At 27.9% G+C, this 23417-nt stretch overlaps 1 protein-coding gene across 3 annotated transcripts in view; it reads left to right on the top strand.

The window, feature by feature from the left end:
- Window positions 1-9476: 9476 nt before the first annotated feature.
- LOC119687402 (serine/threonine-protein kinase GL21140) overlaps window positions 9477-23417 on the top strand; it is an 83764-nt gene continuing 69823 nt past the window's right edge. For 2 of the 3 annotated variants that reach the window (XM_038101701.1, XM_038101700.1), the window contains exons 1-2: window positions 9477-9629; window positions 10545-10737. Coding sequence is in view for 1 of the 3 variants with exons in the window: in XM_038101699.1 (XP_037957627.1) it covers window positions 10733-10737 (5 nt within the window). In the remaining 2 variants the exon portion in view is untranslated. Of the gene's footprint in view, window positions 9630-10544; window positions 10738-23417 lie in introns of those variants that run through there. The other variant, XM_038101699.1, reaches the window with a different exon arrangement.

Here is a 23417-nt window from a genome sequence, read left to right as displayed (position 1 = left end):
TAGTTCAATAATTAACAATATTACAATTAATATGTAAATATTTTGTAATTTATTAATTCATATCATAAATTAACGTCTAAGATTAGTGTTGAGATTGAAATTTTATAATGTTTTGAACTAAAATAAAAATACTATACTCTACTACAGTAATTTGTATTAGTCATTTGCAAAACTCCCTCTTAAAAAGCGTCTTGAGCTTCATTAAATCTTCGGAATGAGTTTTATACACTATACCAAAAGAGATATAGATTTATCCTTAACCTAATCTAACCTAACCTAATTAACGAAAACATATACTAAGTTCTTAGCAGTTTTAATAGTTTTTTTAATAACCTATTATTTATTGCTGCATTGAGTAATGGATTCCAAATTGATTTTTATAACAATCATAACAGAAAAAAGTAGAAACACTAATTTACTGAATAGACGAGAAATAAAAACAAATTTTGGGAGAGCGCTACGATTCCAATTTTCTGGTAAAGACTATTTGATAACGGAGAAAATACAGATATTTTAAATAATATCTATGATTACGCCATATGTCAATATAGCTTAGTTTGTGAATCAAATAAATTATAACTTTTGACATTATCATTTGTATATTCAATGTTAATGATCAATATAGAAGTTGTACATTCTAGTTGTTGGTAGATGGCGTTGGTATATTTTTGACTAATGCATTCGACGTAAAAACATTTAAACTTTAAACTTCGATATTTCGAGAAGTGAGCTTTATTGGCATATAGTGCAATAGAAAAAGTTGCTTAAAATAGCTGATTTTACTAAAATTTGCCACCTTGTTAAGATGATAGTGATAACCAAGGTATTGATTCAATTAAACTGCCAACAGTCTCAGCTCTGTCCAGTTAAATGTTATGTAAACAATTTTGTTGATGAAATGAGTATTTTATTGATTTCATGTACCAAAAAAACATCTTCCCTTGGCTGATATACTGATTATACAACAAGCATGAAACCAAAAAATATTTTTACTTATTAAGCTTCAATTCACAGTTAAGTTTTCTTTTATATTGATGCTGGGTTCCTCGACCATGAGAGTCTTATCTTTTCCTCTAATTCAAGATTTAATTATATATATCCAATAACGCTGAAATCAGTACTTTAATATATTAAAACACGATTATATACACGATACAGTCATATACAAGATTTTTAAAGGTGATTTCTTACCTGCCGACTGGATATCAAGACGGACATATTTACAAATAAGTATGCTTAAAGCCAGAAGCTAAAAATGTGAAATTCTACGTCCAACTGAACAGCTAGGTCAGCTAGCTAGGTCAACACTTCAGAAGAGAAGACATCACACTATTCATTGGCGATTTTAATGTGAAAATAGGATCCGACAATGCCAATGTGGAACGTTACCTTGGACTTCACGGTCTAAAAATCTGAAATGACAATGGAAGACGATTAATGGAATTCTGCTGTGAAAGAAGCCTTGTAGTTGGAGGCACCTTTTTCTTCCATAAGCGACTACACAAGGTAACATGGGTATCGCCGGATGGCAAAACAATGAACCAAATTGACCACGTTGTCATTAATTCAAAATGAAAATCATCGTTGTTGGACGTCCGAGCGAAACGATGAGTCGATATAAATAGCGCTCACCATCTAGTTGCATGTAATATCCGCATTAAAATCGCAGCAGTCAGGATCAATCTCACAAAAACACCACGCAAACAGGGATGACACATGGAAGTTATGTACGGCTTAGCATCAGAAAGATTACGTAGAAGTAGGCAAAAATCGAATTGAAACAGATATCTTAAATGTTAATACAAACAGCGTCGACGAAATAGCAAAAGGAATAACAAAGACGAATAATGAGGTGAGCACGCAGCTACTAGAATCAAAAAAAGATAAAAACAAACCATGGATGTTGCAGGAAACATAGGTATTAATAGAGCAACGCAAAATACTGATAATCAGAATACTAAAGTGAGCTATCAAAACGAATAAATAAACCAGATAGAAAGGACAAACGATTATGGATCGAAGAACAAGCAGATCGAGCAGAAGCTGCAAAAGAAAAATTGACCCGATCGGTTGAGCATTTTACCGAAACTTTAAAAAATCCGCTAGGACTATAGCCTTGTTTAAATCAAGAAGTACCAGCTGGACGTAATATTACTCTATCTGAAAAAAATGCTCACCACTTACAAAAATTGATGTAATCAATGTTACATAGATTCTTAAACGCACAAGTCGCCTGGAAATGATAACATATGTGCTAAATTGCTGCAGTGCGATATACAACAGAGAGCCACAATATGGCCTCAACTCATTCAAAAAATCTGGTATGAGAAATCTTCTCGCAAACTGTGGAATGAAGGTAAAAATCCCCAAAAAGGGAAGCACCAAAGATTGTGACAACTATCGGAGCATCACCTTGCTACTTATTCCAAGTAAGATACTAAGCCGTATTATTCTATCACGCATTTCAGAAGCAGTGCGAAAAACTTTGCGCAGAAATCAGTTCGGATTTCGAGAAAACCACTGTGTCAAGCAATGTAACGAATCCCGGACATCGGTATACGCAGTCTTTATTAACTTAAAAAAGGCGTTTGATAGTGTCAACGGAGGATTTCTTTAGAATATTTTAGAGAAACAAAAAGTTTCAACCAAAATAATAAATCTTATAAAGGCAATGTACACATTTGAAATAGCCACGGGAGTAAGGCAAGAGTACATATTATCACCACTTATATTTATTCTAGTGATGGACAAAGTTATACTAGTCAGTGGAATGCATTCATGCAACTAGAATAAGTGGAATTTGCAGACGACGTTTGTCTACTCAGTTATAACATCAGATTTCTAGATTTGCATTTCTACTCGCACAATACTTCGTAATCACAACTCTAACGTAAAGTCTATAAGACATGTAAAACAACAAGAGCTATTGATGCAAAACTGCACACTTTTGTGAATAGATGCCTACGTCAAATATTGAGAATATGGTGGCCCAATCGCATTACAAAACCAACCTATGGGCTGTCACGAATCAATCACCTGCTACTGTTGAGGTATGTAGACGCAAATGGCACTGGATTGGCCACAATCTTCGCAGACCCAATAAAAAAATTGCACGCCAAGTTCTAAGGTGGAATGCTCATAGCAGCCGTCAACCTGAAACGTCAGCTAGAACTTGGAGGAGGACTATTGAGAAAGAGGTAAGAGAAGTCAATTATTCCTGGAAAGATATCTGACGAGCATGAAGTAATAAAATCCGATATAAGAGAATGGTAGAGGCCCTTTACTCCACTAGGAAATGAGGAAAAGAAAGATATATGTATATACTTAAAGGTAATAAAGTTGTACAACCAGACGGCATACAGCCAGATCTATTCTATTACAGCACGAACATTATGGCACTTGTTTTTTATCCAAACATTCAGAAAGTATTTATTATAGGAATTCTTCAGTAAAAATGGAAGAAAAGAATTTGTAATATTAATTTCAAACTAGTGTTACTCTATAGCTCTCAGATCTAAAAAGTCAAAGAATCTTCTACCATGAGTTTGATCCTTGCATAATCTTTAATGACAAATTAAAAGACTTAAGAAACAATGTTCCTATTAAAACAGAAATCAAGAAATGAAAGTGGGTGTGAATAATACCCATCTTATTAAAAATGAATATATAGCGTTGCAAAAATGTCATTTATGGTAAATGGAATCCATAAGGTAGTCGTGGATGAAGTTAACCTAGATATGATCCTTCAACGTAGAAGTTCAAAACAAATATATTTTTGTTAATAATATTAATATTTATTAATTTTATATTTTTATATGGAGACTGCTGTGGAACTTATAATAATACTCATAAGTTCAAACTTCAAAACACGAGCATCAAATAAAATTATTAAATTGTGTCCATAATGTGGCATAAAATATGGATGGAATACAGTTTTGTCATCATCCATAAAGTTACAGTCCGAAAGCAAATCAGTAGAAAGTAGAGCAAGTGTTAGTGCAGGTCTTTCTAATACCCACTGACTTGTCAGCGTCAATACCATAGTATTTAGTTGATTTCACTTCATTTGAAACAGCTAACTGGTACAAACTTTGTCCGATTTATAATTGGTGAATGTTGTAATCTGACAAGAATCTCTATCTACCCAGGTTTCCTTGCCAACGAACATGACTTCGACATTCTACCTAAAAATCAAAGCTATGATAAGCCCAAAGTTAAATACTGTGAAGACAACATTGGCAACCTGGTGCTAGCCACCTGAGGCATGATTGGTATATGAACGAATTACTTTTGGAACTTAATAAGCAACGGTGTTTCTTCACAATGCAGTACTTGTTCAATCATAAAACTATAATAAAATTAAAACAATTATAACCTTGTGGACTGGGCTATTATAAACTGTTATAAACTGTTACTATTTAAATGCATACTATAGCTAATTTGCGAAATATGATATAAAATATCCTCAAAACAGTGTCTTAAACATCGCATATAAGGTACTCTGATAAGTAATGTGTGAAGAGCTAAAACTAATTGTCACCCAACTAGTTAGACCTTGTCAGCGTGGCTTCAGATCTGCTGACTCATCAGATCTGATATTAACCAATATCAAAAAAATAGACCAGATATCGGATAGAGAATTTTAGAAAATAATAATTAAATACTCATCAAATTTTGTGGATTACAGGTTTATGTTTAACACTAATACTAGGAGCACTTTTAATGCATCTGTTCTGAATTTTGTACCCCGATAGAACTCCATAGAACGATTAATTGATATCACACTCCTTGTCATCTGATATATTCAACCTAATATTGCGGAAGATAACAGAACTGAATCGTACGCCAAAGTACTTATATTCCCAGCGCATACCTTAACATTGCAGTTTTTGACCTGAGTACTTAAGACGTCAGCCTGGGTTTTCAAACATAAAGAACCAAGACAAATCAATATATTTTCCAACAAAAAACTAATTTTCTAAGGGTTTTAATTTTATATATTGCTTTTAGAGTCCATTGTTAACAAACATCAATTCCTAATTATGAAAGACTTTTTTATTCAAAAACCAGAACAAACTCTAAAATTGTTGACAGCTTATTTATTCAACTAATACTAATACTATTTTAAGCTCAGTAGGGAATTATATCATAGAACCCTCTCTTAATAGACTAAAATCATGCTCCAGAAACTGCTTACCATAATTATAATGATCACGAGCGATAAGAAATCCCTAATGATAAATTTTATGAGCATTACCCCAATATTAATATTGATGAACATATTAAAATTTAAAAGCTTTGTTGAATTAATAATGTCGTTGATATTTACCAGAATTTCGAGTAGGGTAAATTAGATAAAAATCAAGTAAATTAGATATTAACATTTTGAAAATTTTATAAGATGTTTAATAAATAACTTAATATATTTGAAAACTTTTAACAAAGAAATAATAAATAAGTGCAATTAATGAATAAATAAAGATTTACATAGGTGCAGTGCAAAAAATCCCTAAGAAATTTCAATTTAATTTACCTCAATTTAATCGAACATGGTCTAAATATATATAATTAATATATTAAATCATTTAAATTAATTTTATATATCAATTACATATTTAATTTATAAAAACAAAGATTTTATTAAATACTTATTTCCTCAGTGCCTTTGTTTACAAATCAGCTGTTGCTTGTTTACATATGACATATATTTTAGATTTTCGTGATTTTGATAATGCGTTCATTTATATGAAAGCTATTTGTATAGTAAATCATCTTCATTAGTGGATATAATGAGCAAAATCGTCAAAATGAGACAGTGTAAATGTGGTGTTATTCGCTTGCATAATCGTACCTATGTAGTGTTTTGCCTTCACAGTTTCAAATTGTATTAACCATTTACAGTTAATTTTAGTTAAGTTTTTAAATAGAAATTAAAAATGAAAAATATATCTCCAGTAGTTGAAACTATATATAACCTGAAAAAAACTTTTAGAATGTGTACAGTATAAGATAACCTGAATATGTATATAATGTGAGAATTATTTCAATAATCATAGTTCTTGGAATAAATTTGATTCGTCTAAATTTAAGAACTAATAAAAAGTTATATGAAAAAGATATAAAGTTACAGAATGATATAAGAAAAGTTATACACAAACAATTGAAAGAATGTATTCTTTGGTTTTAAAAATCAATTAATGCTCGGTGAATATTTCACTCTATTGTGAACTTATTCATAAGTTATAATATTTTATGTACATAAAGTCGTTGTTATAGAAAACACTTTTAATACTACTTTGTTTAAAATATTTGAAAATTATAAATTTTTCAGAGGTTAACCTGTTATCAAGTTAAACTCTTTCTAAAAAGATATAGAACACATGATTTGTGTTTTGTAAATGTGTGAACTGTATTACCGACAGTATTATATGGTAGCCATAGATTATTGGGTTTTGGGGTTTTCGGTAGTTTGAAGTAAACTTAAAAATTTTTTAATAATATGAATAATTATTATATCAGTTTATAATAAGTATTTTAGGTTAGTAGTTAGTATAATATTTATCTCTTATAATTTTACCAATTATTAGCATATATTAAGGGTACTCCTCAAGCATATAAATATATCAAATATATAATTTTATGCGTTTACGTACATGATTATATGAATGCACTTAATGAAATATTTGTGTAAATTTATTAATCTGCTGTATAATTGCACTATTTATGTCAGCAATAATTATGACAGCACACAATGCAATATCGTTGCAATTTTAAATATTTATGCAAATTTTATTGATCACCTATATCGCTGGCAATAAATTTTAAAATAAAATACCCAAATTTAGCTAAAAGTCCAAACTAAAAAGTATTTACAAAGATACTTTAGTAAATGAGTTGCTTGTGTTGGAATGTAACTCTGTATTGACAAGAAATAAATTTATACGATATAAATTTATTCGGTAAATTTTTCATGTTAATTTATCAAATTTGTGTAAATTATTTTTTATACAAAACTTCATTTATCAAGTAGGTAAATTTATACGTTTATGAGGTTAAGGTATAAGGTATTTATCAGTTTAGACGAGAACCCCTAAAATTTAATAAAAAAAAAAATTTATTCAACATGTAATGCTTAATATATTTAATATTTAAAACTGCATGTTATAGCACATTCACTTTGTTCATTGTAGCCACTAATGAGGATGATTTACCATACAAAAGTCTTTCATATAAAAGAGCTCATTATCAATAAATTCTTAAACCCTTCTATATAAATTTCTTACAAGGAAAATGACAGAAATTTGAAATATGTGTCATATGTTTTATATGTAAAATGTAAAATGTAAACAAACAACAGCTGAGCTGTAAACAAAGGCACTGATATAAAAAAATAAAATAAAAGTATTTAATAAAATCTTTGTTTTTATTAATTAAAAATGTAATTGATGTATAAAATGCAGGTAAATGATATAACATATTAATTATATATTTAATTTTTTTGCGTGACATGTTATTAAGTGTAGTTTATAAAAGTTCTATCAGCTGCATAAGTAAGCTCATTATAATGTGAACATTCACTCATTAATGTAAATAAGCAAGTGCTTAAAAGAGACTTTCATAAATTATAAAATTAAAAATTTTTTTTTGTCTAAAATAATAAAAATATTATGCCTTTGAATTTTAACTGGACTTGTTGTTGTTGTTGTTTAAACAAAATCTTTTATTTGAATATTATGGCCGTGTGCGAGTTAGGCTAAGTTGATGCTAAACCAAATGGGAGATTTTTTGGGATTTTTTGCACTGCACACATTTAGCCATTTATCAACACGTATCGACACATCAATACATTATCGACACAACTTAGAATTTCCCTCATTTAGAACCCAACTTAGCCTAACTCGCACACGACCTATATATATTCTAATGTTGTAACATTTAACAGATTATCGATCTTAAATATAGCAAACATGTTATGTCCCTCTGTGTGCCGTCATGTCACGCAATCAAATCATGCCTCAAAGAAATGCGTTGCATTGCTTAATCTGGGTGGTATCAGTTAGGTCGTGTGCGAGTTAGGCTAAGTTGATGCTAAAGCAAATGGGACATTTTTTGGGATTTTTTGCACTGCACACATTTAGCCATTTATCAACACATATCGACACATCACTACATTACCGGCTGAACTTAGAATTTCCCTCATTTAGAACGCAACTTAGGACGTGTGCGAGTTAGGCTAAGTTGATGCTAAACCAAATGGGACTTTTCTTGGGATTTTTTACACTGCACACATTTAGCCATTTATCAACATGTATCGACACATCAATACATTATCGACACAACTTAGAATTTCCCTCATTTAGAACGCAACTTAGCCTAACTCGCACACGTCCTTAGCCTAACTCGCATACGACCTTAATATACGATTTCCCCTACATTTTAGTCGATATTTCCCCCTACATTTTAGTCGAAAACCAAAATTCAATTGATACTTTTTTATTCTTATTATATGAGATTTTATTTTGCCTGCATTTTTCTTTTTCTCCTATTTCTTAAAGTGATTTTATCCGTACGATTTCAAAATACAAAATAATTATTATAAATTTGATTTTGCTACATAAAAGTTGAATTTTATAATTATTTAAATAAATTTATGTATAAAATATACCTTTTTTAAATACTCAGTTAGTGTTATTTTCATTATTAAAGTAATTTTTAATTAAGTAATTATATTAATCATTACTCTATTTTATAAAATAACAACTATTAGCCAAATGAATTTAAAAGAATATCTTATTTAATTTTTATATAAAAAGATTTAATTTTGTATAATTGCATCTGTAGGTTTTAAATTTATTACACATTATATTAAAATAGTTTATTAAAAATTTATTGCTTTATTGATCAAAATTTATTTAAATAATACTTTTATTTTTAAATAAACCAACAGTTAAATAAATTTTTTTTTTGTTGTCTTACTATCCTGAAGATAACTATAGAATATAGTCAAAATATTGGTTCAAATAAAATTATTTAAAAAAACAAAAAATTTTTTTTAAAAACTGTATTATATAATTATTGACTAATTAGATCGTTTAAAAACAAAAGTTTTACTAAAATATTTTATTTAATTTCATCATTGTGAATATCGGATAAGAACTATTGAGAACAAATCCTTACATATGAAGAAAAATGTATTGTTTACACAGCTGATTTGTATAAACAAAGCCCCTTACAAAGTTTTCACAGTTCATGAAAATAAACATATTATTTGCTATATTTTTATATAATTATATTATCGATTATTTTTACATCCATTAAAGAAACGTGAATATTTTATTCAATTAAATACATTTAAAAAAACATAGATTTTACGTATGTGAGTTATTTGAACTGCTTTATCGGCAAAGCCCCCTTCCATTGGAATACGTTTTTCATATTTCCATTGTGTGTTTTTAAATTTGCTTCAATGTTGGTTGATTTGCCGAAGAAGTAGGACTGAAAAGTAGTACTGAATTCGCTTTACTTCGAATGTAGCAAATAGTCGGTGTAAAAGAGTTGTCGCGCGAGTGTGCACGGAGAATAACAAGATTAATATTTTTGGCTTGAAGTACACTAAAAAAAAATAATGTGTTAAGTTTTTGGCTTAACTTATTTTATGTTGTTTTAAAAATATATTGTAATATATTTTTGTGTTTTTTAATTTTGTGTTTTTACATATTAAACCCAATTTATAAAATAATTTAATATAAATAAAATTTTGTTTCCCAAAAATGTTTTTCAATAACACGGAAAGAAGAGTTACTTTTTTATTATAAAACAGTTGGTCGAAAAGCCGACAAAAGCAATAATAAAAACGTGTGGAAATAATTACTGAACAACATGCATTTGATGACAAATCAACGTTTTATACATTAATGTGCGCTTACATATTTTAAAAGAAATCATAATAAGAATATTAAAATAATAAAAATTAAAAAATGATATAAAAAAAATTCATTTCTTCTAAAAATTCATAGTTGCTGCCTCAGAAAAAAAATATAGTTAATAAATAGAAAGTTAAACAAGAATGTTGAGTGGAAAGAGAGAATTCAGAAAATATTCTTGCTACTAAACAATGCTGTGTGTGCCTGTGTGTGTGCGTGTGTGTATGTTTGCTGCATATCTTATCAAAAATGTGTTTATGTATATTTCACTTGAATTTGTATAAAATTCTTTTATTTAAATATAAAATGCAATATACATATATTATTAAAGATATTCTAAAATAATTATTTGCTATTTATTTTTATTTATAATTAAAAAGAATTTGCGAAGACTATTAGTTCGATTGACAGTCGCAACTCTGAAGAGCATTTGGCATTCCTTCTCCTCCATTGTAAATCCAATTAAAAATTTCTAACTTTACGTAAATATTAGAAAAAAAAAAAAGATAAAATACCAATTGTGCTGAAAACAGAAATAAAAAATAAAAAAATTTTTAATTGGATTAACACATTCAATTATAACAGTTTTGTTATTATTGTGCTTTTAAAATTCCATAGCAGTTCAGAAATATAGAAAACAAACGTAAGGTCGAAAAGAAAAATTAATTAAATATATAATATATATAAAAGAATTAAAAAAAAAAATACTGAGTTGATAACAACAATTTTAAAATTTTAAAATTGCTATCTTTCGTTGATTTCCCTACACATTTGTTGGCAATTATTCCGAACTCGGAGCAAAATAATCAATGAGGTAAGTCGAATTCTTCAAATTCTTGTGAATTTTTTTATGATGCATAAGGACATTTAAAATACATATAATAATTCCATAATATTATCCCGTTTAATTCTCCACCTCCACCCTATTCTTCATTTCATACCAACAAAGTTCTACATTTGAAAATTATGTACTATTTTGCTATATAGCATTTGGAGACTTCTCGTTTTACAGGTTTTTTTTAGAAAAAAAAAAAAAATAGATATATTACTAGCGAAATACTGGATTGGACCCTATAAATATCAACATTCGAATAAATTCGGATCCCATTAGGTTGAAATATTCATTTTAATTTTTTTTTATAGCGGTAAAATTGACTTACCGCTTAAAATGTTTGAATACAATAGTTAGAATTTAATTGATTTCCACACTAGTTTCAGTCTTACAGAGTGGCGAATTAAAGAAGATCTGAGGATAGCCTATTGTGATATTTAACTATTTATGTGCTACTAAAAGAGTTTGGAAATACTTTACAAAACTTTAAATCTTTAATTTCATTCTGTCGCCAAAAATCTTTGGGAATAATTGTCAAAATTTTAATGGTGTCAAAAAGCTACTCTAAATGTAGTAGAAGATGCATCTACTTATTATGATGAATATTAACCATCAAAAAGTTTTGGAAGGATTTGATGCTTTTAAAAGCAAATCTAATATAGAAATTTATGAGCTATATTTTTACTTGTAGATATTGTATTTTCTTTTAATATTAAAATCGAGTAATATTAACTAATAAATAATTATTTGAATAAGAAAAATGTCATAAGCTAACTTTAATTTTAAGAGTCATCATCCTTACCTTATCTTACCTTAACCTCATCTTAAGTACAAGTAATGTCCCATTGTGATACCATGGATGAAAGAGCCAATATCCGTATAGTACATCTGAAGGTGCAAGTCATGAGCATCTAGCGTACGAACAGCTGATATCATCTCTTTAAAAAGAAGCCACTCACCCATTCAAATAAAAGTCATACCTAGTTCAGACTATTTAAAGATAAAAAATAAATGCTTAAATATAATAAATATCAAAAATAGTGTTTTAATATTCGCAAAACAGTCGAGAAACGTTATATTAATTGTTTGTAAATTACACGTTTCTTATTCAATACTTCAAAAAAAGAATAAAACTTTCTTTTTCTTCGTTTTATATATGACAAATTGTATTCAGATTGGTGCTTTCTAATAACGATATATTGATTGCTAATTAATTAGCTGAAGTTTAGTATCTAAACAAACATACTTGATTTATTTCTTGACTTATCAAAGTAAGGCATATATAAAAGTTTATATTAATATGTTAAATTCTGTTCATTTTATCAGTGATTGGAATCATAAGAGAAATAGCCATAAAATTATGACTTTTTTTAGTCATAGAATAGTGATATCTATTATGCGCAATCCCTTACAACAAAAAGAAGTGTTATTTAGAACTTCAATTAAGTTATTTAGAATACAAATTTGTCGTAAACTGTTTTTTCAATCTATATATACAAATCACTTGATTGAAATTTTATACAATGTTGCTTATTCCGAAAATGTTCTAATATCTGCTTATAGGACTCGTGACAAACAAATATAGATGTAATATAATATATCGAAACGATTTTGTTATCAATAATATTAGTATTATTATTCCTTTGTTATTTATTTATTTTTGTTTATATATTTATTTTTTATTTATTATTATTTATATATTTATTTTTATTTATTGCAGTGTAATTACTAATGCCAAACAACCTTTTGTGACCTGCTATTTTCATTGCTAAAAAATGTGACAATTAGGATTAAATGGGCTTTGTCACCGTGGCAATGCTAGAAAATACGAAATTTTCGTAACCTTTTAGTGTGTAGTTTTAACATTGGTCCGGCAGATTATACATTATATTATTCCGGTATTAATAACATTCTCTTGTGGGTGTTAAACTGAGTTCAAAATAGACATTTAAGATTATTGTCTGTAATTACATAAAATTTCTATGCAAATAAATTTATAGTTCAATTAAAAATAAAAACAAAGAGACAAGTTTGCGTTAAGGTAAACACAAACACAGTCAAAGAAAGGCAGGGACTTGACTTCTTACCTTCACTGCATAAACTTAATATATCTTTTTCATGTTGGCGTGCGAGGGGTATAAAATATAACATATGTAATTTAAATTTAAGTTATAGAATTTCGAATATTTAATATCGTAATTTTGTTTTTTTTTTTTTTGATTTCTTTCATTGACAACAATTTTGGAAATCTTAAAAAACTAACATGTATGCTGTTGAGCTAGGGTATTCATATTTATCAATGATTTTCTTTTAAGGCAATTTAGTGTAGTTGCAGACAATAAGTGTCGACCATGAAGATTTGGATGCGACTTAAGTCTCTCTCGGAATTAAGGTGTATATTGGCGAATAACTTTTTCAACAGTTGGTAAATTTAGGTTTTTGTGTAGATTTTTGTTTTTGACATACCACGGAGTGCACGTAGCTTGTCGAAGAATTTTATTTTGTACTCTCTGCATTTTTTTCATATTTCTATTAAACGCTGAACACCACAGTTCTGAATCATACTTCCAAATTGGCTTTAATATTGATTTGTAAATTAACAATTTGTTATCGAGACTGAGTTTAGTATTGCGATTTAGAAGCCAGTACAATTCCCTATATTTAAGATTTAATTGGCATCTTTTGGTTTCAATATGACTTGTCCACATGAGCCTTCTATCTAGATATATGCCCAGATATTTCACAGAATGTGATTGCGCTATGTCTACATTATTGATTTCAACTGCAGAGTAAAAGTTACTTGAACGCATTTAGTTTTATTTACCTCGATTCTCCATTTAGCTAATCACTCTTCAAACAAACCGAATTGCCTATATCGTAATTTGGCAAAAAAAAAAATATGTATATTAATGGACATTAGTACAGGTTGATATAATCTGTGTTAAACGTGTTTGGAATTGTTAAATAAAACACAAAATAATCGTAAATTAATTAGGATATGTTATATGTATGTAGTCGTCTTCAAAGTAGGTTCCATTGATTATAATGCAAGTGTTCAATCCTTTATACATACTCGTATTTTGTAATCTGATTCACATAAATCCATCAATTTCTTTAATTTTAGCTTCGGAAACAGAAAACCCACGTTTATGTCAGCTGGATAAACTGCTAGGTTAAACATGTTGGTTAAGTTTTTTACGAAAAATTCTTATGGGAACCTTTTCTCAGGAAAAATGAATTTGTAAAATTCGCAGTTTGTAAAAACTGCAGTTCTTCTTCCACATAAATAACATTGGGATTAGGATTAATAGAGATTGATTAGATTTAAAAATTTTGATATTTGTTTCATATTTGAAATATAATATTTGAATTATAATCTGTGTGTGAAACATGAATATCAACAATTGTTTTTACAGTATAAAAAATTTAAATAAATTGATTGACGCTTGATATTAAAAAAATCGGAATCAATAAATTATTAGACCGTATATATGAAAACACATATAGCACTCAAACACGCCTTGATTGATGCTATTTATGAAAAAAAATAAAAATAAAACATATAAATAAAATAAAAATTTTAAATTAATTTATAAACTCTCTAATATTTTGTGACATTTAAAAAATTATTTTTAAACCTTTCCGTTATGGATTAACAGCAAATTTTTTGAATTTTTTGCTATTCAACAAAAAAAGAAAAACAACTAAAAGGTAAAAAACTAAAATTATTTAATATTCAAAAATTGAGAAATTAAATATTTGCATAATTCCGCAAGCTATAAAAAAATCACTGAAACCAGTTACCTCACGAAAATTTGATTGCTTTTAGAACAAAATTTTTTGGATTGCCTTTTGATTTTGCATTTTTCAGTTGACGTTGACTTTTCAAAAATGTGTCAAACCTTAAATACTAGAGGTTCATGTCAATCTTGCCGCCACTCCATACGTCACGTCATAATGAAATAAACTTTAGTTTTAGTTTATTTTATTCCGAATTTATGAATTTTTTCTCTTGCATTTTGATACTATTTTTCATTTTTACTATTATTTTATTTTATTTTTTTACGTTGTTTTTTATTTTGTTGAAAACTTGTTTTTTTGTCTCTCAAATATCTTTTCATGTTATACGATTCGCCTCTTCCGCAGTGTATGGCCTGGCCTGTACACTATCTTTGCTTTCGCTTATTTCAAGCGATGATTCATGCTCTCGCGAAGATTGCACAAACAATTTTTTTAATTGTTTTATTGAAATTTATTTTATAATTTAAAAAATTTGTTGTCAATACGTTTTGCTTTCAGTATCGGGGAACTCTATCTATTATGAAAAACGTATTGTAAAGACGTACATATATGCAGTTAAAAAAATAGTAAAAACATACCATAATCTTTTATTAAATCACTGATCCCGCTTATGACTTATTTATGTTTAGACTGAATTATGTTCGAAAAAACTATTTTTCGAACTTTGAATCGTTCGTAGTTTTTGGTTTCGAAGGCAAATAAGTAAAACAGACTTTCACAATTTATTACGGGTACATCCATATATGAAATAGTATATGTAAATTGACATTTGGTTTTATAATATGCAGAAACCCTTTTCCATTTTGTTAATCGCGTCTTCTGACTAATTAAGTTCTTCGAATCAATTTTTTTTTCACTTTCGATAATAAACGTTTGTAGTTGATTAAATGACGAACAAAGACAATTGTTTCTGTTATCGCTGAATATATAAATGTATCTGATATTTCCATAGATATGTTATTAATTAAAAATAATTTATTAATAATTATAAAGCACCCACCGCATTCAGTTAATAATATATAAAATAACAATAGACTATATTAATACATACATATGTATATATGAATATTCTGTATGTTATTTATAGATAAATAAATAAAAATATAATGTAAATGATAAAAAAACTATATATCAACCAAATTACTCAATAAAATTCCCACACCCTACATCCTCTGATTAATAAAAAATTTATTCTGAAACAAGTGAGATTGTTTAAATTTAACGAATAAAAACTCAAGAATTATGAAAAGATTTTTGACAGTACATTATAGAAAAAACTTTTACAAAAATTGGGAGACTACGAATTATGTGTTAGGAAGATGTTATCGGATAAACTTTTACCTAAATAAACTGGAAGGCTAAGAATACATGATTCGTTAAGAAGATACTATAAGATGAACTGTTGCCTATAAAAAATGGGAAACTGCAAATTACCGTTCTACGAAAATATTACAGAATGAAAATTTTCTAAAAGAAAATGTAAGACTGCGAATTACGTGTTAGAAAATTACTATAGGATGAACTTCCACCTAAATAAACTGGAAGAGTGTGAATCATGTGTTAGGAAATTATTATAGGATGAACTGTTACCTATAAAAAATTGGTTACTGCAAATTACCTTTGTACTCGTACAAGAATATTATAGGATGAACTTTTATCTAAATAAACTGGAAGACCGCAAATCACATGTTAGAAAAATGAAAGAAAAACTTTAGAGAATATGTAACATCTAATTATGACTTTTTTATAATTTTAATAATATATGTACAAGTTTATAATTTTGAAATTTAAAAAAATGCTTCCATAATAATAACCCTTTAATTGTTGCGCATCTTTTTCTGTAAATCAGTGGCAACTAATGCTAACTAAACATAATTACTTTACTTAAGACATGATCATCCTCTACATCTTTTTTCCTCAGAATGCCGCTTTAAACGTCATTATTGTTATAGTATCGTCTTTTATCCTCTCGAAGTGGATAATCAGTGTTGTTATATGTTAAATGCGTTGATCGTCTCTAGCACTTCTTAAAATAGTATTTTGGTTGCTCTTTAGTCTCTTAGTAGTGTTGTGATTATTTACTTGTCGGTATTATGGTTAATCACCAGTACTTCAGTAATAGCGTGACTGCTCATATGTTGATATTCTTAAACTACATTTTTAATTTCATCTTTTATTTCATGATTAGTAATTATATATAAATTTGTAAATATTTTTATTTCCCATTATCGTTTTTCCTATTAAAAATAAAATGTTGCTAATCCCGGTACTTCACATCACGTGCAAGCACCTAAGTACACTCGTATTATATAAGTATATAGTTTATCTGCAGTTGGAGCTCCAGGTGCTCACCCTTAATGTACACTTATAAATTACAAAAAAAAAGAAAATAAATTTCTGATTAGCTGTTCAATGAAAATTTTAAATATATTAATAAAACGTGACAAATTACTTGATTTGTAAAGTTATTATAATTTTCATTGTTTATAAAAAATTTCTCTTCGCTCTAAGACCTTAAATAGATGAAATTGTTTCTACTTTCTTTTAAACTTTCATTTATAATAACTATTATAACAATTAAAAATAAAATTTCTTGTTTTACTTTTGATTTTCTTTAAAAATGTGAAAAATTTATGTCATATAATGTATATTTGTGTATATAAATTTATTAAAAAAATTGTTAAAAATTATCAGTTCATCTAAATTTTTTTTTGCACCTTCAAAGTAGGTCTCATCGAGTGCAGTAAAACATGTTGACCTTGACCCAGTTCACCATAAATTTTGTAATGCTGTTTGAGGTGTAGATTTTAGCAAATTAACTTTTAAAATCGGGTGGAACTTCGAGAAAGATGAAGTTATAATTTTAGCTGCTGAAAGGAAAAAAGTCACACATTAGATATGGGTCGATCTCATTCATTGAATTTTTTACCAAAAACTCTCGTAATATTTGGTTTTGCACGATCGCAGAACACTTTGTAGTATAATTCAAAAATACAATTGATGTAACAGATCTTGTTCAAATTTCGCATGGTAACCAAATGCAGTACTACCAACTAAAGTAACTTCTTCCAGATAGTTATTATTTTGTTATTTCTTTTTATTGTGCTTTTCAGAGATTTTAGCAGGTCTACCTTTAGAAAGGTTCTGATGTTAAAAGGTTTGCTGATATTTAGAAATTTAAATGGTATAATTCAAAAAAACAATTGATGTAACAGATCACGCCCATATTTCGCATGGTAACCAAATGCAGTACTAGCAACTAAAGTAGATTTCTTCAAGAACGGGACTGTTTTGTTATTTCTTTTTATCGTGCTTGTCAGAGATTTTAGCAGGTTTACCTATAGAAAGATTCTGATGTTAAATGGGTTGCTGATATTTAGAAATTTATATTGTACTTTCTTCAAGAAATAAATTCTTTGAAAAAGTGTTTAACGTAGATTATTGAATTAGAACCTTTAAATTTTAAATTATATAATATTTAATTTTTTTTTCTTAATATCAATTACGAACTTTTTCTAATATTTATCTTTTATATATTCACAATTTTCCCAAACTTATAAGATGTCATTGAACTCATTCAATATAACTTTCACTTTTGTTTTTTTCGTGCCAGGGAATCAATGAAAATTTGGCAAAATCCATTGGCTATTGTAAACAAATTATATTGAGGATTATTTTTTGTTTTCAGTCTCAATAAGTTTTAAATTATTATTAACTATTTAGCAGAAAAAAAGTACATTATATTCAAATTAAAAAATAAAAGATATTTGAATGACAAAACACACAAAATGATATACACACACTCCAACTATGTTGTGGGTAACACACTTCAATAGACACCCTCGCAAAAAAATGTTCGACGAACCTGATCAAATCGATCGGGCGACCGGTTAGACAGCACTGCGAAAATGCCGGTGCCTTCTTTTTTACATTATGACTCAGCAGCACATATACACACTTAACAATTGTTGTTATAAGTGTATAGATACGTCATCGCAATGATCATCATAATTGTTAATAAAAGCAAACAAAAAAAAAAAGAAAAATAAAACATAAAATGAAATTAAATTAAAAATCTTTAATTTTGTTTATACCGATTTTTGTCTGACAGCTTGTCTGGCAGAGATTGACCGACCGCCCACTTAATTTTCTTATAAATAAAACTTTTAAGAAAATTCGTTTTAAAAATAGATTTAATTTTCTTTCGCTATTTTTAAATATTCATTTATTATATTAAAGAAATGACTTCAAGCTGAAATCATTAAATAAATTTTATTTTATAGTAAAAATAAATTATTTCGCATTCATTGTGTTTACAATTTGATAATTCAATGACAATGATTTTTTTTTCTATTTTTCTATTGAACTTTTATTATTTGTATTAGTCAATTTGTTTACTTATTTAATTGAAAGTAATTGTACTATAAACCCAAGAAAAGGGTTTGTCTATTTATGTGGAATAATTTGTTTTATTATTGAAACGAAAAAATAAGTCATAAATAAGTCATAATAAATTACTAACATTAAACATTACTAGACATATTTCATATTTTTTAGATTATTTCTCAACTGGTCAATATCTCGGTTGTTCTGCATATCTCTATCGACTTCTGCAATTTTTTCTTTAAGTTGCATTTTCTTTTCTTCGTGGGCTTTAAAATATATGTACCTTGTTTTTGTGTAAGTTTGATATACGATGCATTTCCATAAGAGAGAAAGAGAGAAAGAGAGAAAGAGAGAAAGAGAGAAAGAGAGAAAGAGAGAAAGAGAGAAAGAGAGAGAGAGAGAAAGAGAGAGAGTAGTGGGAAGTGTTTTGGGTCGTTGGTTTCACCATTTAAACATATCTACTTTATAACCGATGTCATATGTCTTTTATCAGCAGAACCTTGAATTATTTCATTGATATGCTCAGTGCCGGAACAAATTATATACCCTTTCTATTTTGGAATGATACATTCTTATAACAATTTTTTTTTTGTAGATATTTTGACAAAGTTCAAGACCAAGACTACAGTATTCGATATCCGTTTGTATTTTTAAAACGCGAAATGTGTTATATCCCTATATTTTAAAACTTTCCACTAAAGTTTATGTTTTAGATTGGTTCGCTCATTGCATTTTAACTAAAACAACATTCTTCGCAGTTTTTAAAGCTAGTACCATATAACCCCGTTTTTGTTTTTGTACCACAATAATAGGTAAATTGGATAATTTAAGTTTTTGTAGGACAGCTATTTGTACTATTCATTTGCAGTTTAGTACTTCTGACAAATTCAAAGCATTGTGCTGACATCTAAGTCTGCATTTGTAATTTCTTCTCGTCTATTTTAAATCGTTTCCTGGTTGTTAATATGTCGTTATTCAATTTTATTCCAAACAATTGATCAGGAAATGAATTTTGATCTTAAATCCAACCATTCACCCAGTTTTCATGAATCAGACACTCGCATTCATCATATTATCAACTGTTATTGAATGAAAAAAAGATTTTATTAGCAAAACAAACATGATTTTTAAAAAACGTTTCCAATTTTTTCTACAGATGCACTTATGATCCCTTTAACTTTATAAAATTATAAAAGAATTCTTCAAATTCTATTCCTTTTTTTAATCGGAGTTTAGGATTCCTAATGTCGAATTTGCAGCTTTCTCATCCATAAACTATAACAAACGATGATTTTTTACATTCACAGCTCTGTTCTATTTGGAATACTAGACTGAAAAAATTATATAATTCGGAAAACACTTATGGTGCTAAGTATTTTTTTTTTTAGTATAGTTTATATGCACAGCCTTGCTGACCTTTGCTGGTTAACATCCAAGTTTTTAAAGTACTGCAATACTTTAAAGCTATGGTTCTCGTTTCAATGCCGTATAATAATATATATAATATATTATACGGCATAATATATATAATAATATATATAATGCCGTATAATAATAGTTTAAAAACCTGTTTCAAGTCCTAGAAGTCGATTTTTGTAAAAATTGTAAATGTAATTTAGTTCTGAAAGATCGCCAACATATATAGAAAATAAATCAGTAGGTTAGGTAAGGCTACGCGTTATAGCGATGATCTCAAGTGAATCCACTTAGGCCTATTGGCTGGTTGTGTTGCCATATATAGTGAAAACTAAGAATGCTGTTTAGTGGGAGGTCTTGTAATTGATCAAGTTCCTCAAAAAAAGGGGCATCTAAAGTGTTGAGTTGCCGCCATGCATAAGCTGAACAAAAACAGAGTAGATAAGAAGCAAGTAAATCAGTAGAACTGATTAAAAAAATATGTCGAGATTAATTATATTTTCAGTATTACTGCCATATGACGATTTACGCTTTTGAAATTTTAAGGAATAATTTGGAACGTTTTAATAAAATCAAATCTTATGTCAGATCTTAAATCTTTGATATTATTTTTTCTTATTGTGTGTTTTTTGTTGTTTTTTCTTTTTTTTTCCTTTTTTGTTATTTTTTCTTGTTTTTTTTTCTTCTTTTTTTCCTTTTTGTTATTTTTTTCTTGTTTTTCTTTTGTTATTTTTTTTGTTTTTTTTTTTTGTATTTTTTCCTGTTTATTTTTTTGGAATTTTTTCTTGGATTTTTTTTTATTTTTATTTTCATTTAATGATATTTTAAAATATTATTAAATATTATTATTTTTTAATATTTTTTTTTGTTATATTTTCTTGTTTCTATTTGTAGCCAGATTTTAATTTTTTGGGTATGTCGATGGTACAATGGATTGACAATGGACTTTCGTAGAGTTAGTAGTTTTGAGGAATTTTTTCCACTTTGCTATATACCGACTTAGCTTATATCTTGAGATATCGTAATTTAAAGTTTCAAGATCAACCAGTATATAAAATTTTTACATTGATTATACGAACTTGGAATGACAATTTTTATGTAAGAATATTTAACTTTTATATCTGATATCTTGAAAACTACACTATATTGATACATAGTGCAGTAGGAAAATTTGTTCATAATTGTTTTTACTAAAATCCATTGTCAAATTTGCGTGCCCGAAAAATCAGAATCGTGCCAATGTGATAAATACGAAAAAAATTCTATCTTATTGAAAAAAGTATCTTATTAAATTTTAAGATCTAAATAACTCAGTTCTAAGTATATCTTTTGCTTTACAACGGTTTCTTGAGCAGACAGGTATGAATTTCTATCTAAGATTCTGAATTCTTCTGAACTTCTGCTTCCATATTTATCTGCGTGCTATTTGTGTCTCTGCTATAAGTGATTATGTATTATATGTAAGTGTATATGAATATATACATAATTATTTGTAATTTGCTCATATACCATATTATTATATAAATGGTATAAGTAAATTTTTTTTTTATTAATAAAAAAATAAAACATGTAATTTTATACATTAAAAGTAAAAATAACTGTTTTTGTTTTTTTGATGACATACTGCCGCAAGTGTTAACGCGTCACAACCCATCATGCCATATCACTTGAATTTCAACATCACACCTTTGCCATATCATATTTCATAAATATAATGTATAAAGCTGACATTCTTGTAGATACAATACTGCTTGGAGATACAATACATAATACATAAGCGAAAACATATGCAAAAACGTACGGTTTGGTAGCTGTTGTTTTGACAGCTTGAAGGTACTAGTGTGATGATGTGCTTCAAGGCAGAGGAAGAGGAAAAAGGTAAATGATTGGTAATGTTGGTACGGAAAATTACAGTATATTATAAAAACTGCTGATAGCAGCGATTTCCGATAAATGCATATAAATAATAAAAGTAGAAACATTTATAACTTAATTATTGTATGCAGCAGTTGAAACAACGGACAAATTCACTCACCGTAAGAAAGAAAGACTAACACTTAATATACATTTTATGCGGTTAATTAGCTAATATATGTTATAACTAACATTGTAACCTATTTAAAAAGTTTTTATTTGCAAATCAACGATAATATAAAATATGCTGACACCATTTTTTTAAACAGTTGTCTTATATAAATCTTCTAATTCGTAGATACGAAGAAAGCACAATTAAATGTGTATATATTCACTAAATAAACTGCATGCATATGTCAAGTAGACTAACTCATCTTTGCCAAAAAAATAGAAAATAGTTAATCATAACTTTAGTGAGATATAACAACTTTGCGATAGATTATGAGATTATTATAATTTTTTTATAGCAAACATTTCTCTATGATAGCAAACATTTTGGAAATCGAACGAAAACCTTTATTTCAATGATTTCGAAAATTAATCCATTTGGCAACCAACAAATAAAGCTTGTATGTAAAACTAACATAAAAAATCAATATGCAAAATTTCATAAAAACTAAGCAATTAGTTTGCGTATTGTCAGAGACTGAGTTAGTAAGTCAGACACTCAAGCAGGCAGGAAAGCGGAAGAAGCACAAGGTAGACCATTGCTAAATCAATTGATATATCTGTAATCTTAATAATTTAAATATATTTATCTTAAAATGGTGTTAAGAGTATTATAATGCTTTTTAAGTATGTAAATTCATTTAATGCAATTAAAATTTTCCAATGTCTTTTTATTCTGTAAGACTGCTTAAGACGTTTATCAATAGATCGATTTTTATAAAAGAATTTAAATGTATTGAACGTAATATCACAATCTAAAATGCTTTTAGGGACTTACAAAATGACACAATCAAAAAATAACCTAAGAATTGCTACGGGATTATTGACCGATCACTGTAGATTGTATTATCACCTATCGAAGCTAGAAATTCATTCCAACTCAGGCTGCAGATACTGTAAAAAAGAAAAAGAAACTGCATACAATATGTTTGGAGAGTGCCCAGCACTGATGCACAAGCGGAAGAAACATCTAGAAG

This window comes from Teleopsis dalmanni, chromosome X, assembly GCF_002237135.1.
Source record: "Teleopsis dalmanni isolate 2A chromosome X, ASM223713v2, whole genome shotgun sequence".
Classification (NCBI taxonomy): domain Eukaryota; kingdom Metazoa; phylum Arthropoda; class Insecta; order Diptera; family Diopsidae; genus Teleopsis; species Teleopsis dalmanni.
Note: the sequence above shows the minus strand (reverse complement) of the source record. Positions and strands in the feature narration are given on the sequence as shown.